General features: G+C 41.8%; 2 protein-coding genes across 2 annotated transcripts; both read left to right on the top strand.

Annotated features, from left to right (window-relative positions):
* Positions 1 to 3,741: 3,741 nt before the first annotated feature.
* Polgarf (POLG alternative reading frame) lies at positions 3,742 to 4,428 on the top strand. Its single transcript, XM_057770281.1, has one exon. It carries the CDS (start codon positions 3,742 to 3,744, stop codon positions 4,426 to 4,428), a length of 687 nt encoding a protein of 228 aa, XP_057626264.1.
* Positions 3,934 to 15,296, top strand: Krcc1 (lysine rich coiled-coil 1). Its single transcript, XM_057779032.1, has 2 exons — positions 3,934 to 4,078; positions 13,962 to 15,296. The coding sequence occupies exon 2, from the start codon at positions 13,984 to 13,986 to the stop codon at positions 14,752 to 14,754; it is 771 nt and encodes a 256-aa protein (XP_057635015.1). The 5' UTR covers positions 3,934 to 4,078; positions 13,962 to 13,983; the 3' UTR covers positions 14,755 to 15,296.
* Positions 15,297 to 18,917: the final 3,621 nt, after the last annotated feature.

Raw genomic sequence — 18,917 nt, 5'->3', positions numbered from 1 at the left:
ACAGTACAGCTATGGGGTAGGGATTCAGATGGCCTTTAGAAGATGTCCAAGTTCAAATCCCCAGAACTATGCATCCCACCTTACAAATGTTATTCAGAGTCCTCCAAAATTCATGTTGAAAGAGACTCATGGGGTATACAGAGGATGTAAACGCAATCCAGTTGTAGTAGTTGAACATCCTGCGGAAAGTAATTAAAGCTAAATGAGGCCATAAGGGAGACCTTCATCTGTCAGTGCTGTGGCTTCATGAGAGGAAAGACATGAGCGGCAAAGTTCTGCCCCCCAGTGCAAAGCCCTGCTCCACCTTGGTCCTCTGCAGAGGGTCCTACCATCAAGAGGACTTCACACACAGCCACCTGATCATGGACTTCCCCAGCCTCCAGAATCATGGGTGGAAAAGTGCATTCTTTATAAACTGATCTGTGCTATTCAGCTGGAGCATCAGCAAATGGCTGTGACACAAGCCAGGAGGAACTTCTCAAATGTGACTAAATTAGGATCTTTCAGGGAGAAGATTATCCTGGTGGGACCAATGTAATCACAGTGACCGATCCTCATATGCAGAAAGCAAGGACAAAGAAGATAACCATGGAGGAAAGAGGGTCAGAGTCAGAGAAACACTGCAAAGTGCTTTCTTGGTACTTTCAGAGATGGGTGGGTGAGTCAGGAGCCAAGAAATCCAGGAGACATGTGGAAATTGGACTAGGCAGAGAAAGAGATTCCCCACTTGCACCTTCCAGAAGGAGCTCAGCCCTACTGACAAGGGGATCCCATTGCTGCCTCTGCTCACCAGAACTGTAAGACAATTATATCTAAGTCACTAAGTTTGTAGCAATTTGTTACTTCATCAATAGGAATCGAACAAAATATTGCATTTGTCTCTTATTACCATAAATATAATTGACCATTTCTCATAGATAATTCCAGGCTGGCCAGGACTACACGGTGGGACCTGTCTCAAAACAAACAAACAAACAAACAAACAAACAAACAAATCTGAAATGAAATTCAGAGTCTCATTTACTAACTCACATCAAAAACAATTAGTTTACCCTGATAGAAAAGACAATGAAAATTAACTTACAATAAGCTAATGTATGTGTGTTGCAGACGAACATGTGTAAATGGGCTCATTTTCCTATGTTTGGGAAGAAGAATTACATTAGACGGCAGAAAGTGGCCAGCTCTTTGGCCCTCCAACTGTACCCACTATGTTAGTGAAAGCTAAAAATGCAGGTTGATTCTGGGCACACAAATCTGGCATGGGGAATTGATGCCTAGAACATGACTTTATGATACAGTAAGCATCTCTTAGTGGGGTGCTGAGCGAAAGAAATATCATGTTCCTTTAGTCAACAAGAAGACAGCACTCGGAAGGCAGAAACAGGTGGATCTCTGTGAGTTCAGGGCCAGTCTGGTCTATAGGGCAAGTTCCAGGAAGGCTCCAAAGCTACAAAGAAAACCTGTCCTGAAAATAAAACAAACAAACAAACAAAAATTAGGGACTATGGATTGTTAGATATGAAAGTCAGAAATAAATGGGACAAAATTACCAACATGGTTTGTGATAAGTTTTTAGTGTATCTGAATGAATACATGGTGCTACCTCACCCTGGAAAAACTATGTCCCCTATGCCAAAGACCCACAGGTTCAGCTAGGCACTCCCAAAGATTACCATATGGTGGCAAAGCAAGGGAGCTGCAGACATTTATGTTGCTTCTACTCTTTTGTGAATAGGACAACCCTTCAACTTCCCTTCTACTTGGTGCCAAAGTTCATTTCGAACAGAAGTCTCTAGGGCTCTTCACTACTGAGGGCTAAAAGCAGTTTTACTGTCTTTAATGGTGGGATGGGGGGGGGGATCAAATGAACTTTGTGGCAAAAAAAAAAAAACTAGACAAAATTTAAATTTCAGTTACTGTAAATATAAACTATCAGAAAACAAACATACTCCCTTGTTTGCCTGTCTTCTATAGTTGTATTTGGAGTACAATGGCAGGCTACACCCCATGGAAAACACATGACCAACAGTGCTTACTGCTGACCTTCAGCAGAAAAGGTTTGCCAGCCCCTGCAGAGTCGAGTGATAGAAAGCTCAGAATGCTGGGCAAACTACACAGGCCAGGAGGAGCTCGCGGCCTCCGAGAACACTCACCAGCTCATTCTTTCATTTCATAAGCGATGTGAGAGACACAAAAAGAAAGGACAAAGACTGAATAAACGGGGCGCTAAACATAAGGGAGAACGGCACTGAAAATACAAGGAAGGGTCTAGAAGGATGGCTCAGGAGGTGAGAGCTTTGTACTACTTTTGCAGTTAGGTTCCCAACATCCACATGGGACCACTTTTAACCATTTGTGACTCCAAGGGATCTGATGCCTCTGACCTCCGTGGATATCCACACATGTGCACAAACATACCCCACCTACCCCCCAACACACAGACACAAATGCTTAAAACAAATCTTTGAGAACATCATGTTTCTATTTATTTGCAAGTTTTTATATATAAAGAATATTTCAAAAATAAAAATAACTATTTTAAAGGGTGGAGGGAGAGAGAAAAGTTCATGTGCACATCAAGCACTCACATAAAGAGCCCATTATATTCTGTCTAATTACAGCACAATCGAAACCTCATGTTCTCTCTCATCCCTGTGTTATTAAAGTAGCATGGATTCAGTAATAGATGGCTCGCCTGTGTGTAGGATAGGTGATCCTTCTATTGGAGTTTATCGGGAAAGAAAGCAAATGTGGCATGTTGGTGTAGTACTAACAGGAATCAGGGCCTTCGAGATGGCTCAGTGGGTAAAGGTGTTTGTAGTTCCAGCACTTGGGAGTCTGAGGCAGAAGGATCCTGTTTTGCAGGCCAGTCTGTAAGGGAAACACAGTCTTAAAAAAAAAAAAAAAAAAAAAATCCCAGGAACTCACCCTTGTAATTCCAGTCCTTGAGAGAGATAGGGGGATTGACCTGGCAACTGGGAATGAGGGGAAGAGAGGCATCTTCAGGAACAGAACTGCTCTTTAATCTACAAGGAAGGCTGCAGGCTCTCGGGGTGTCAGACTAAGAGCACGTGTAGCATGTGGTAGCGCTGAAAGCGGGAGCTTAGGGGATGGAAGATTCCACTGCAGGTCAGTTCCCCTGCAGTCAGGAAGTGGTATCTGTGGATTGCCTTATCAGGAAACTTCCTCAGTCAACTCTGAGCTGCTCAGTCCACCTGAGGCTTTTAGGTGATTAACCCTTCAGTCACTGGTTTGGGACCAGCCTAACACACACATAGTTCTTTGTGTAAAGATTGTTGCCAAGCCCCAGGACCTGAGTTTGACCACTGGGGTTCACACGGCATAAAAGAGCCCCAACCTCACCCCATACCACACAAGATAATTAAAATGTAAAAACAAAACAAAACCCTGAACATACTTTAGCGGTGTTTGTGTGAGATGTCTCTATGTGATGGGAGCGTGTATGTTATGTGTGTGATATTTAGGAAAGAGCATACAAACGGAGTGATCTAGGGGAGGGAGACTGGATATAATCAGATGGTCATGTCGGGCGTGCGTTGAAGAGTACTGTGTACATACAAGCATAACCTGAGAGGGGAAGAAGGAATTTACGGGCTACGCTGGCAATGTATCACGGGCAGGGATTGTGTGCGTTTTGTAGATACGTTGCCGATGACCCAAACGCTTCCAGACACACTTTGGCAAGAAGGAAGGACACCGAGAGCCGGTTAGTCCGAAATGGCGGGAAGGGGCGGGGCGGGGCGGACATGGAGGGCGGGGCTAAGAAGTGGCCGGCGCGCTGGGCCCCCTGCTGCGCACGCGCGTCCTCGCGCCCCGCCGCCATGGCGCCGGCGTCGTCCAGTCAGCCGCGGGTGGTGGCGGCGACTTCCCCTCAGGAAGTTAGGTCTCCGCCTCCTCCCCCCCACCCCGCCTGCTCTGCGGCGGAGGCGGCGGCGGCGGCGGCAGCGGCGTTTCTGCCTCTCCGCCACCTCCACCGCAGCCTCTGACCCCCGGCCGGCGTTGTTGGCGGGGAGGGGGACAGTAGTTGTAGACGCTCGCCCCTGCCTCAGAGAAGGTGAGTTCCCGCCCGGCGGCGGGGGCGGCCCGAGCTTCAGCCCTCCACTCCCGCGGCCCGGCGAGGGCCGAGCGGGGGCCCCGCCTGCGACATGGCCGACGACCCGGGCGCGGCCCGGCGGCCCTCGGAGCGCCTCTCTCCTCGGGACCCCTCGGCACCCGCCGCGCCATGGCCGAGCGACGCCGCCGCCTGGCGAGCAAGCCGAGGTCCGAGGGGGCCGGGAGAAGAGGCGGCCCGGCCGAGGGCAGTGGGGGTCCGTGAGGACGCCCCGTCTTCAGGCGAACCCCCGCCCCCGAGGGCAGCCTCGGGTCGGTGGCCGCGGAGAGGACACTTCACGGCAGGCCACTTAGGGACAGGTGGTAGGGAAGTAGGGGCCTCCGGAAGGGAGCGTGGGAGCTTCAGGCTGAACGTTTGCTCCAGGAAGTGGCGAAGTGAGGTGGAGGGGATCACCCTGAAACTTTTCTAGGCTTCCGAGACCCTGGAAGGCGAGTTTAAAAAGACGCCCCAACGTACCCTGACGCGGTTGGAGCTGTGAGGGTGGTGAGAACCAGTGCTTGGCTCCAGACCTACTGCCCAGTGGCGGACCGAGCTGTGTTCTCAGCTGCTCAGGGCTGACTTGGGCCTTTTAAGAAGAAACTGGGTAAGGAGAGAAGGCCGAGCTGAAGTAGACAGACTGACTGAAAGGCTTAGTCACTGCTGAGATCTGGGACTTAGGGAAGTCGGGCGCCTATCCTCCCACAGACACTGGGAAGGTGCCTCTGCCCTCCTAATTACACCTCAGAGAAGTGAGTTTTGTAGTCTTTGAAACAGACACTGCTGAGTTGTGGGAAATAAGCTTAAAATGACAGGAAAGAGCCTTTGGGTGTGGTGCTGGACGCCTTTAATCCCCGGCACTGGAAGAGGCAAAGGCCATGCTGAGCAACCTAAGTGATCCTGGCCAACCGAAGCTACTTAGTGAGACGCTACCTCAGGGAAGGAAAGGGTAGGGAGGTCGAATTGTAAGCATTTTAAAGTAAATAACTTTAAATGAGTAATCTCTACTATGGGTAGAAGGTAGAACTCCTGTCTAACAAACCTGAGACCCTGAGCACCACAAACACAGAATCCAGACACCTGTCATCAGGTGAGAGCTAAAATAAACAGGGAGCTTGACAGCCAGAGCTTTGTAAGCTACTAGGGACCGTGGGAAATCGTGGTCAAGTCGCTTTATATGGATAGAGGTCTGGAGAGTTTTGGTAGACTCACCAACACATTTACCAAAATACAGAAATCTGTTGGCTATCCCAGACAGCCTGCGCCTGTGAAAGAACTATTAAAGCAGTTTTGGAAATAGTTTTTTATCGTGGCACTTGGTCCCCCAATGCATAAGATTTCGGTAAAACACCCAGAAACAACACTTTTAGTACTTTCTGTGTTGCCTTCTATTGTTCCTTGTCTTCAACATGAAAGACAACAAAAGCCAAAATATTTTCTAGAACATCTCTAAACATAACACTAAAAGTAACTTTTTTTTTTTTGAGACAAAGTTTCTCTGTAGCTTTGGTGCCTGTCCAGGAACTAGCTCTTGTAGACCAGGCTGGCCTCAAACTCATGGAGCTCCACCTGCCTCTCCCTCCCAAGTGCTGGGATTAAAGGCATGCAACACTATTGTTTGGCTGTTATCAGTATTTTATGCCTCCCCTTTTTTTTTAAACAATTCACTCTGGGAAAATGACACAGAAGTGAAGTAGTAGTATCATTGAAACATTTTTATAAACACTTCCATTTAGTACCACTGTTACTGGAAATTTGTTAGAATAAAGTAAGTATCTTTACTCAGTCAAGAATATCCAGAGATTTTTCTTTGTTTTTGTTTTTCAAGAGTGTTTCTCTGTGTAGCTCTGACTGTCCTGGAATTCACTTTGTACACCAGACTGGCCTTGAACTCCCAGAGGTCTGTCTACCTCTGCCTCCTGAGCCCTGGGATTAAAGGCGTGCACCACCACCACCTGGCCCCAAATTATTTATTTATTTATTTTTGCCTTTAAAATGGCCTGCCTGTCACCAATGTCAACACTGCAGTTCTTTTTAGCTCTAAGGTCAGATCATAGGATGATTTAGAATCAACTATTCATGGAAAAACAACAGTTTCCACATCTACTTTCCTTTCACTTTTCAATGATTCTAATAGTGCAAAAGACTAAGTGATAATCTGTTTAGCAGTAACCTCTGTACTATTTATAGGTGGTTTAAAAAAAGAGACTTAGTGAGATAGGAGTCTTCACCAAGAATAGGTTTTATTGCTAGTTTCTCTGCAAGTATATGACCCTGAAAAAGTCCTGTACTTTATGTTTTTGGGTTAGGTCATCTACTGAGTGGGGTACTTAGAATTGGGCTAGCCCAGTGGTTCTACACCAATGATGTATCTGTCCCAAGCTCCCCATCATTCATTCATTTGGCAATGTCTAAAGACATTGTTGCTTGTTGCCACTGGACAGAAGAACATGGTAAGCAAATGCTATAGGTAATCTATTTGGTATAGGACAGAGGTGCCACAAACATTCTAAAATACACGAGACAGCCCCCACATATACAACCATTATTCTACTAGAACATCAGTATTGTTAAGGCTGAGGAACCCTACACTAACCAAACTCTGAAGGCCTGTGATTTACAGTTTTAGACTCGTATTTAGCAGTCTTAATTGTATTTCTTCCATGGTGTGGCTGAGTGCTGGGACAGTAATCACAGAACATGGAAGTTACAATTCTTAATGGCCATTTGATGACATTCAAAAAAATCTCTGAGTTAAGATCAAAATCAGTAAGATTTGAGAAAACAAAGATACAATAGTTAAAAAAGTTGCCTAGTTACTGTTAGGGTAACTGCCTTCAGAACTCCTTCCCAATCCTCTCACCTTGCTAGTGTTGAGATTATAGGAATGTACCACCCTTTCTGGTTTAGGACTCTATATTTTATTTTTGATAGTTATAAAAGGTAGGCTAAAGCCAGGTATGGTGTTTCACACTTAATCCCAACAGTTGAGAGGCAGGGGTGTTCAAACAGATTTCTTGAGTTTTGGGCCTGTGTGGTCTACACAGATTGTCCTGTCCTCCCACCCCCTAAAAAAGTTGAACTGGGCATGCCTGTAATTCCAGTGTTCAAAGACTGAGGCTGGAGGCTCAGGAGTCCAAGGCTGGCCTGGACTGCACTGTGAGACCCTGTTTTAGAAGAAAATATTTGAATAGTTATTAAAACAAACAAACTTCTAATTTCCACTTTTGCTGGAAGACAAAGTAAGGTGATGCTTGGAATTCTGTATGTGTCTGTGTTTAAGGCCATGGTAGGAAGGCGCTCCAGAAATGACAAAAGAATTCTACTTCCAGTCATTACAGCTCCATGCTTACTTTCAAAATAGAACTAGTAAAACTTTTTAGCAAGAAGTTGATGAATAGGCTCACGAGTTCAGGAGTTTGGGGCTGACCTGAACACAGTGAGATCCTGTCCCAAGAAGAGACAGTATCATTATGGTCAGTTTGTGTGCACCAATTTGGAGTCACGAGAAGTTGTGGAAACTACATTATTTAACCTTTTTACCTTATTGACTTTACAGTCAAATGTAGCTAAACTACATAATTTTAAACAACTATAATTGCAAGACAGTATATTGAAGTTCTTTCTAAAATGTTTCTGACTTAACAGTTCTTTGAGCACACATTTTAAAGCAAACCTTTTAAATCTACATACTGGTGCCAAAGTCAGGCTTAGTTTGATAACCAGCATAAATACAGAGTTTTTCTTTTTTTTTTTTTGTTTTTTTGGTTTTTCGAGACAGGGTTTCTCTGTGGTTTTGGAGCCTGTCCTGGAACTAGCTCTTGTAGACCAGGCTGGTCTCGAACTCACAGAGATCCGCCTGCCTCTGCCTCCCAAGTGCTGGGATTAAAGGCGTGCGCCACCACCGCCCGGCCAGAGTTTTTCATTTTTGCAAAAGTTAAAACTATAGTACAGACACATGTAACAAATCCCATTCAAGGTATGCTTTCCCAGTTATTTTCAATAAAATATAACTAACATATAAGACTGAACCAAGTCAGACTGCCATGAGTCAGCAGTATTATACAGAACTAAGAATATGTAATTATTCAGTGATAAGTTCATCTAGAAACCCAGATGAAATAAAGTAAGGTCTGGGAAGTGAAAACTGTTTCAGACCTTGTTTCAGACTTCTGTCTCTGGCTCAGAATAATGGGCAGTTTCTCAGTGAGATTCTCTGGGTCCTTCACATGGTAAGTTGAGAATATATCCATGCACCCCAGGAAATTATATAGGTTTTATGGTGTTCTTCAGGGTGCTATGTCTCCTAGATATGGGCCATGTTTACTATTAGTAATCTTTGGCCCAGGGCATCTTAAAAGACTATTTTAAAGATGAGTTTCCTCCCAGCAAATACCATTCAGGGCTCTTCTCAGATGCAGGTAGCAGGACACCCTTGGGAGGCAGAAGCAGGTGGCTCTCTGAGTTCGAGACCAGAGTGAACTACAGAGTGAGTTCCAGGACAGGCTCCAAAGCTACAGAGAGAAATGCTGTTTCAAAAAACAAAAAGAAGAGCAACAAAAAACCGGAAGTTATACATTTTTTTTTAATATGCCATGGACATTTCTTCATAACACCACTTTCCCAATTTAAGTAGCTACATAAAAGGCAGGCATTTTAGCATATAACCCATAATCCTAGTATTCAGGAGGCAAAAATAGGAAGTCCTCAAGTTTAACATGTTCTCAAGGGCTAAGTGATGAGACTATGTCTCAAACACCAAAAATACTTGCATATAAAGTACAATTTTAGTGCTAATTGACATTTGTCTTCAGTCTGTCTTATGTCGATATAACTGAATACCACACTATTTTATTTAAAAAGATTTCTCAGTTTTAGAGGATGGTGATTTCTATTTTAATATACCAAACAGCCTCTGGTGAAAGCCACATTCATGGAGGAAGGCAGGAGTATATGTGTGGGGAAAATCAAACTTGCAACTTCCAGGTCTTAAAACTGCCTTTAATCCAATCTTAAGGTGATAACCCCATGACCTAAATACTTCTCATTAGGCTTCATCTAACACTGTACTGGGGATAGTTTCCATCATGGGCTTTGGGGGATATATTGTCAAACTGTAGCAAAGTCCTGCTTATAAACTAGTAAGCATCTGTAAACTAAATTTCAACTGTTAGGTGCTTTAGATTGAACTGTAGACAATGTAAATAAAGTGAGGCAAGATTTATTATGAAGAAGGAATAGTTAGCCCAATCCTAAAAGTTAGTATGCAACATAACTAGCTTTGAGGAGTTTGTATGGTCTTGGGGCTTGGTGAAATTTATATGATCACATTTATACCAACTGTAGGGGTTGCCTGCCATAGGTGAAGATGGTTTGTGGTTCCTCCCTGTGATTTTCATAGAACATTAGTGGTATACCGTCATATTTAATTATCTGCACGGAATTGATTCCACAACCCCTACCTCTTGTAACAAAATATTAAAATGTTCAAATCTGAATTAGTGTAGTTGTATATAGCCTTTATATATTCTCCTTTATACTTGAGGCATCTCTAGATTACTTGGAACTCTCAGTGACCCAGTGCAGTGTAAATATGATGTAAATAGTTGTTAGACTGTATTGTTTAGGGAATGATGACAAGGAAAATAAGTCATATAGTTATCCTCCTGGCTATGGGAAGTAGACAAGATTGCCGGGCAAAAAATTGGAATCTTGGGGGTGGGGTGGGATGGGGGTAAGGGGAGATGGGGAGAGAAAAGTATGAAGGAGAGGATGTGGGGAACTTGGGGAAACGGGATGATTGGAGATAAAGGAAGGTTGGATAGGTGAGCAGGGAAGCACATATCTTAGTTAAGGGAGCCACCTAAGGGTTAACCTGTATTTCTTAATTATGCTTACATTTTTAAATGAACTACACAAACACAATACCTTAATCAAGAGCAGATATATACACATAACAAAATTGACCTAAATTTGCATCAGTAAACCAAGATCCATTACCAGTGCAAAGTATTCTTCTCTATAGCATACCCCCCTTTAAATGTAAGCAAACATTTATAAACAGTATTTGGGAATTTGGGCATAGTTCTTTTCAAACTGCTTTTGCTTTTGTTGGACAAAGTAATTTTGGGGGTTGTTCATGGCAACCTTTCAAGGGCTCTTGGTCTATCAAACCACATTAGTCTGGAAGGAATCCACAGGTTCTCACCTTCTGTGGAAACAAAAGAAGAATCTCTTTTCCAAAGAAAAATCCTTAGGCCCAAATTTTGAAGTTGAGATACCTTTAATACATATATGTTGGTTTAGCTTAGCAGCCCATACAATGAAATGTCTCTCTGTACTTAGCCCCTTCGCAGTCAAAATTTTTAAAGAAAACACAATAATATACATAATCCAGACTCTCTGTGTATATTCCATCTTTACATAGCTTGAACTTTGTGTCCACTTTTCCCTTTTCAGTGCTGAAACTCCCATCTGCCTTGAACCTATGCTGATCTTGTATATGTTGCCACAATCTGAATTCATATGTGCATTATCCTGCTGTGGTCTCCAAGGAGTTTTCTTGGAGTCATCCGTCACCTCTGATTCTTAAATTCTTTTTGTATTCTGTTCCACATTGATCCCTGAACCTTAAAGATAGGAGTTTAATGAAGACATCCTGTTTAGGACTGAGTTCTTCAAAATCTGTCATTCTCTACACATTGTCCACACATGGCTCTCTGTGTTGATTCTCATCTACTGCAAGAAGAAGCTTCTCTTGATCAGAGCAATGCACTTATCTGAGATCCCAGCCTTGTGTGGCCACTGTGGGGTCCCTAGTAGAGAGTGGTGCTGCAAGCTGGTGGGTGTCATAAAGGAATGGATTAGAAGAAATGCTGAAATGGGTAGGTTATAGAAAAGAACTAGATAGACACTGGGTCAGCATGAAGAGGTCTTTTAGGGGATTAAATATACTGGAAAGAGGAGTTCCTGCAGGGCTAAGTAATTCTGGAGAAACCAAAATGGAGGACAAGAAGGATAATATTAGGTATGATGCATTCTTTATCAAAATGTATTTTTTAGGGTTTAAAAAAGAAATGTTCACCAGGCATTTAATCCCAGCACTTGGGAGGCAGAGACAGGGGAATCTTTGTGAATTTGAGACCATCCTGGTCTACAGAGTGAGTTTCAGGACTAATGGCTATATATATATATAGAGAGAGACCCTGTCTCAAAAATGAAACAAACAAACAAAAATAAGTTTTTTTTTGTGACTGGCAAGATGGTGCAGTGCCTCTGGAGCCTGACAATCTGAGTTTGACCCCCAGAGCCAACATGGTAGGGAGAAGTGATTGGTTCATGCAAGTTGTCCTTTGACTTCTATACATGTACACACATGCGTGTGCACATACACAAACACACAACAAATAACTGTATAAGTTTCAGATTGACAGCAAAACAGTGATTGATTCATGCACATTGATCTTTGACCTCTATACATGTACACACACGCATGCACACACAATAAATAAATGTAAAAATAGTTTCAGATTGACAGCAAAACAGTAAAGATGAACTTTGGAGATTGATATATGTTGGTTGCGTGGGTATGAATGTTTAATCTTTGTGACAAAATTGTGCTTGGTTTCAGATGAATGAGAGTTGAGTATTAGACAAAAATAGATGTAATCTCTGCTCCATGATTTAGCTTCCTGGTTGTTGTAAACTTCATTTTGTGGAACATTCATGCTGAAAAATTGACACAGTTAATGATTGAATATAATCGAATTTCACCATTAAGTTCTCAACCTGAGGGGCTGGGAGATGACTCAGCGGTTAAGAGCATTGCCTGCTCTTCCAAAGGTCCTGAGTTCAATTCCCAGCAACCACATGGTGGCTCACAACCATCTGTAATAAGGTCTGGCGCCCTCTTCTGGCCTGCAGACATACACACAGACAGAACATTGTGTACATAATAAATAAAGAAATAAAGAAATAAATAAAATGTTCTCAACCTGATAATGGTAAGGTTTCACTCACATGTGTGTCATCTGAGATCTTTAGGGACTAGCTTGTTTTACTTAGCATAGTGTCTCTCCAAGGTTCATCCACTTTGTCCAGTTGTCAGTGGGTGGATGCTGGGACTGTTTCTACTTTTTATCACTGATAATGTTTATTCCATTAGGTAGTTAGACCATCAGTTACCCCTTTACTTATTGGTTTACATTTGGGTGTTTTTGGCTTTTTTGTTTCTGTTTTTCCTTTCTGGGGCCATTAAAAATACAATTACTATGAACACTCATGTTTAAGTCTTATATGGACATCCTTCTCTTTGGGGTAAATGTCTCTGAGTGGTATAACTAGGTCATTGCATAAGTGTATATGTAACTTACTTGGTTAAGAAGCTGCTGAATTAAAAAAAAAAAAAAGCTAGTGGTGCACACCTTTAATCCCAGCACTCGGGTGGCAGAGGCAGACAGATCTCTGAGTTGGAGGCTAGCCTGGTCTACAAGAGCTAGCTCCAGGACAGATAGGGCTACACAGTGAAACCCTGTATTGAAAAACCAGAAAGAAAAAAAGAAGAATCTGCCGAACTGTTTCCTGAATGATTGTACCCTTTACCATTCCTGCCAGAGAGGTCATAATTGCAGTTGTTCCACCTCCTCACCAAACACTGTCAGTCTTTCAGTCATTCCAGTGAATGTGTAGCGATCCCTCACTGGTTTTAATTGACGTTTATTTTATATCTAATGATCTGTAGCATCTTTTCCTGTGTTTATTGACTGTATATATACTCTTCTGAAGTATCAAAATATTATATCCTTGTCTCATCATGTTTGTTACTTTCCTAGTCAGAGTTTTTATGCTTCTCAAACTAAAATGGCACCTAATTTTTCTAATTCACCAAAATAGATTTCAGTTAGGCCATTTTTCCATTTTTAGAATAAGCACTGGTTAGTTGTGGCTCTGGAGTGCATTGTTGGACTATACTTTTTAAAGGAAAGGAATATTCAATTGTACCTGGGGTTTTATTTGCTGCCTCCTAATTTTATAGGGAAAATAGAGAATCAAGAATAGTTGCTGTTTCCTCCTAGCAAGAAAAAAAATCAAAAATTCTGGTGTGAGTTTCTTCTGAAATGTTTCTCATGAGTTTTGTCCTTATTGTAGCCATCTCCAGTTCCTCCTCTGTTTCCACCTCATACTTACTCTTCTTGGAGAGAACAAACCAGAAGGCATTCTAGAATGCCTTTGTACCAGTCAGAAGTAATAGAGGGGAATCCAAGTGCTATACAGATGCCATAAGACTCTATTCTGTTCCTCCTCCCTCATATCCTATCCCTAAGAGTAGTTCTTATCTTGTAGCTGAATTTATCATTTCCACCATTCCTAAATCACAAATGTTCATTAGTAAGCCTTAGAGTACTGTAGTCAGGTAAGTATATATGTTTTTAAGTAAGCAGGATTCTAAAGATTAAGTTTCTTCATTGTTGTTCTGTTACTTAGAAAACAGTAATACAGGAAACAAAGTCATCACAGCTTTAGAAATTATCTAGCAAATTAGATCAGGCCACTGCCACAGGCATGTGATTCACACATCCCTGTAGCGTTACATTTTTAGTTGAATAAAAACATCCCATGTGTCAGCTCTTTTCTATACTTTTTCTCCCAATATAGAAGAATAGTGAAGTTATTTGTGAGTGGTTTGTGAGATATCTGACCATCATGATACTACTCTTTGATAGATATTTTCAAAACATTTAGCATTTGTTGAAGTAGGTTTTAATTTGTTCTTTTGTTATTTTAACCTTTCTAAGAACAATGAACTTTTCAAAACAAAATAATCTAGTTTTTTTTCCCATCTTTTCTGCAGAGAATCCCTTTTTGTCAACCTAATGAAGCATTCAAATAAGTCATATGACTCTTTTCAAGATGAACTTGAAGATTATATTAAAGTACAGAAAGCCAGAGGCTTAGAACCAAAGACGTGTTTCAGAAGGATGAGAGGGGACTATTTGGAAAGCTGTGAGTACAGAGAAGAGTTTGATTCCAGGCCCAGGTATAGAATGTTTGATCAAAGATTCCCATCTGGAACCAACCATGCTTACCCAAGATCATGCAGTAGTTCCCAGACAGAAGATCGCTTACCCCAGTGGTTACCAGCTCATGGAAATCTGGGATTAGACTCTCTGAGCTACTGTCAATTCACCAGGGATGGCTTCTCAGAAAAACCAGTCCCCTTGAACCTTAGTCATCAAGAATACAATTGTGGTTCATATAGCGTAGAGTCTGTAGTTCACAAGCGCCTCTACTCGGGACACAGTACCATTGACCCTCAAGCCAGTCATAGACAAATGCACCAGAAGAGGAAAAGACATCTAGAGGAGAGCAGAGAAAAGGAGGAAGAATGGCCCAAACATCAGAGGAAAAGGAGTTCAGAGGAAATAGATTTAAATAAACAAAGGAGCATCCAAAGAAAGAAAACAAAGACAGAAACAGAAGCTGTGCAGGACAGTACAGAAAAACTTAAGAATCGAAAAGAAAGAAAAAGCCGAGATGTATCCTCTAAGAAAGAGGACCGTAAGCGTAGAAAGGAGAAAAAGGAACAAGGTGAAGAAAGGACAGAGGAAGAGATGCTCTGGGACCAGTCTATCCTTGGATTTTGAAGCTCCTTAGTCACTTCTCCTGAGGCTCAACTGAAAGAACACTTGAAGAGCTTGGTTATATGCATTCATGTTCATGTCACTTTCGTGTGTGGACAGGTCTCAACTTCTGATGGAGTAAACATGAAGAATTTACTATGCTTGTTTTCCAACATGGAGATTACTTTTCTATTTTCTAAAAGCTCTATTAATTTTTCTTACATATGATAGAATTTCTCTATAAGAGACTGACTCTGCTTTATTCACCAAATTGCTGTAGTAGTGAAATTATTTTTCCTTGGGAGATCATTTATTTAAAATTGAAGGATTAACAGACTGTGGAATCTGTTTCTTGGTTGGGTTTGTTTTAATTTGGAGTCATATATTTTTATGCTCACTTTCTCTATGAAGCAATTTAGATATCCTTTTTTAGATCTAACTTGCAGTGTATTTCCTGGATTGGAAAGTGAAATACATTATAATAATCTTACATATAGTTTTAAAAGTTTCAGAGTCTTCACACAAAATTAGTTTATATTCTGAAAATGTTTATAATAAAGTACTTTAACTTCTGAATGTTGTTTTGTGTCAGTGCTCTGTTCTAGTGATTTCTTTTGAAAGGGGAAAAGCAGTAATCACACTATAATAAAGAGGAAAGATTTTGGAAGTAGGCCACACTAAAAAGTTGTAAAAATTCCTTACCTACTATATCAGGCTTACTCATATTTTATAATAAAAATCCGTGGCTTACAATAATTTTTCCAAATAATTGAAACTAATGAGAGCCGGGCGGTGGTGGCGCACGCCTTTAATCCCAGCACTTGGGAGGCAGAGGCAGGCGGATCTCTGTGAGTTCGAGGCCAGCCTGGTCTACAAGAGCTAGTTCCAGGACAGGCTCCAAAAACCACAGAGAAACCCTGTCTTGAAAAACCAAAAAAAAAAAAAAAAAAAAAGTAATGAGAGGAATTTATCAAAAAGAATATGTTATTCCATTCCTGGCAATGCTGTACAAATACTAAGACACGAAGGTTCTGTGATTTCTTTGAAATGACTCAAGTTCAACAATTAGCATCATACAACTGAACATTAATCAATCCTAAATATAAAGTACAGCTCCTTTAAAACATTTTAATTAAATCATAGATAGTGAGCAAGAGAAGACTATAAATATGTGGTATTTGTCATATTGAGGAAGCCACTCTGGCCAGCACAATTTAAAAGAAAATTTGGACAGAAGCCTTTTGTCCTAAAATGTCCCTTTCTCTCCAACCCCATTCACTATTGAAACACATTAAAGTATGTAAAACTGACTGAAGCTAAGCCTTCATTGACACTGCTGTCAAATATCCTACATGCATAGGACAGCTTCCACTACAAAGAAGCTTTGAACCAAAGTAACAGAGGTGGAGAAACCCATGTTAAAAAAAGAAGAAAAAAAAAAAAAACACTAATTCAAAGGCCAAGATAGTAATATCCTTCATGCAGCTCTACAAGTGAGAAAACTCAGCAATGAAGAGGACAGGAAGAGGTCTGAGAATCAAAAGAGAACCACAGAGAAATGCAAAATACAAAGCAATTTACACTTTAGTTGTCTCTACTCCCCAAGTCAGGGAAGGAGAACTGAAGACCCTGTAAGTGTGAAGTAAGCCAGAGAATGCCAGCCACTCATAGTAACATCAAGCCACAGCCCTAACTGTAAAAGGAAAAATGATTCTTAGAAGCTTTTAAATCTATCAGGAGGATTAGCCTGAAACTGTCCTCTAGAGAAGCCAGCTTTGGAGAACAAATCCATTACATCACCCAGCAAAACCTCAGAGTGTTAGTTACTGTCTTGAGAAGTGCCCATCAGAAGTACTCCATCCAGGCTGACTTTTTGCTCTGAGGAACAGAAAATAGTGAGCAATCATAATTCAAAATCTCTGTGGATACATTGTAGCAGTGATGGTGGATGTCGGCGGTGGGGCAGCCTCAACAAAAACAGCTTCAGAGTAGACGCATGGGAATTTAGAAATACAATAAAGAATACAAAGACGCTAATGAAAATAATGCAGGGAATTTTTCAGTGAGTACTGAAAATTAGTGTTTAATTTCCCAATAGCTTAATATACCCCTGACCCTAAGAGGTAGGAGTAAAACAAAAGACTGCATTAACATACAAATTGAAAGTCACAGGCTGTATTCATCACACTCACGCCCTAGACACTCTGCAAACCACTCCCTGGGTAGAATCCCAAGTTATTTCCATAAAGGGAACTGGAACTTAGTGGGATCTTTAGACTTTTGTTTTAGGTAGAAACCAACAACTTCCCTATTTCAGGAGCACAAGGTCTGACAACTAGCCACACCTGTTGACAATAGCTTTGAGAGAGCACAACTCTCTGATTTACTACTAAGTAGGACCTTTGTTTGAGTTAGAAACACAATAACCTTAAATGAACTAGAAACAAATCCCCCAAACTCTCTGACCTTTGGCTTCTTTGGGCCTCCATTGGTGGGAGAAGGTCCCTGAGGGCCAACTATAGATAAACGGGGAATTCAGGTTGTTGGGGGAAGAGGTGAGCAAGGGACAAGGTCATCAATGTTCCTGTGCCTGGAATCAAGACTGGTCACTGGTTTCACATGGGCTGTTGAACCTTAGAGTCCAACTACCAAGGAGAAGGAGTCAGCCCAAGAATACACTCCAATACCTCAATTGATGTAAAAGCAAGAGGATTTTAATTCTACCGCGGTAGGGTCACTTAGCATTCAATGCCAAGGACCCTGAACGCCTGTTGCAAGCCATTTTTAAAGTGAAAAGCCATAGAAACAAAAGGGGGGGTTCAGGAGCAATTCTTCAATTATAAGGATTGGCTTATTCAGGGGGGCTTCTAGTGGTCTGAGCCAGGGCTGAAGAGTGGTTGCCAAGATTAAGTGAGGTAAAGGGAAACTTCTGAAGGTCACTTTGCCCCTTCCCCGGGACTAAGTCAAAATATCAGTAACTGAGTCAACACCTAAGGGTTATCTTGCCCCTATTCAGGGAGATGGAAAGTTCCCAACGTCTCAGTTTGTGCATGCACAGCTGTTATGTCCTTGGTTCCCAGGGGAGGAGGGGAAGTACTAAGAGTTGTCAGAAATGGCTTCAAAATGTCTTAAGGTCTGATAGCCTACGACCCAGAGTTGGCAAAGGGCTTGTCCCACTTTGGTGAATCCTTCAACTTAAAGAGTATGGAAGACAGGCTGGAGAGATGGCTCAGCAGTTAAGAGTACTTATTCTTTTTTTTTTTTTTTTTTTTTTTTTTTTTTTTTTGGTTTTTCAAGACAGGGTTTCTCTGTGGCTTTGGAGCCTGTCCTGGAACTAGCTCTGTAGACCAGGCTGGTCTCGAACTCACAGAGATCCGCCTGCCTCTGCCTCCCAAGTGCTGGGATTAAAGGCGTGCGCCACCACCGCCCGGCAAGAGTACTTATTCTTAAAGAGGACCTGAGTTCAATTTCCAGCACCCACATGGTAACTCACAACAGTCTATAACTCTAGTCCTAGGGGATCCAACATCCTCTCTGATCTCTGCAGGTACCAAGAATACATGTGGGACACAGGCAAAACATTCACTCACAAAATAATGATAAGACAAAAGGACAAAAGCCTGCAGCTGACCCAGCCCCAAATAAGCATAATGTGAAAGCCCACACCAGACATATCCTTAGCATAGACACAAGTAATGATAGCACAAATGGCATGGACACATATACCTATCAGAACCTTCACAGGTTGCCCTTATATCTTTTCTGACTCTACACATGGTAGGTACTTAGATATAGATAGACAGACAGACAGATAGTAGACAGACAGAAGATGGAGATAGATGATATAGAATTTTTAAAAAACAGAACATAGAAGATAATAACAGGTCTCAAGTACTTCAGGTTGCCTACATCACTAAAGAGCTTAAACATTTTATCATCTGCCTCCACTTCCCAAGTGCTAGAATTACAAGCATGTTTCACCATGCCCAGCTGATCGTGTGTCTTTATCAGGTTTTGGTAGGTTTAGTATTGGTTTTGTGGAATTAATTTGGGGGGACTTTCTTCCCTCTCTTCCACAGGATAGTTGGAGAAGCATTCATAGTGACTCTTCTAAGGCCTGGTAAAATTTAACTGGATCCATCTGGTTCTAAGCTTTTGTTGTTGGAAGACAAAATTATATCTGTACA

This window comes from Chionomys nivalis, chromosome 1, assembly GCF_950005125.1.
Source record: "Chionomys nivalis chromosome 1, mChiNiv1.1, whole genome shotgun sequence".
NCBI lineage: Eukaryota > Metazoa > Chordata > Mammalia > Rodentia > Cricetidae > Chionomys > Chionomys nivalis.
This window is presented reverse-complemented; position numbering and strand designations above follow the sequence as displayed.

Excerpts from the sequence above, each read along its gene's own strand:
- Krcc1 (XM_057779032.1), top strand. The coding sequence starts at position 13,984 with ATGAAGCATTCAAATAAGTCATATGACTCTTTTCAAGATGAACTTGAA.
- Polgarf (XM_057770281.1), top strand. The coding sequence starts at position 3,742 with ATGGCGGGAAGGGGCGGGGCGGGGCGGACATGGAGGGCGGGGCTAAGA.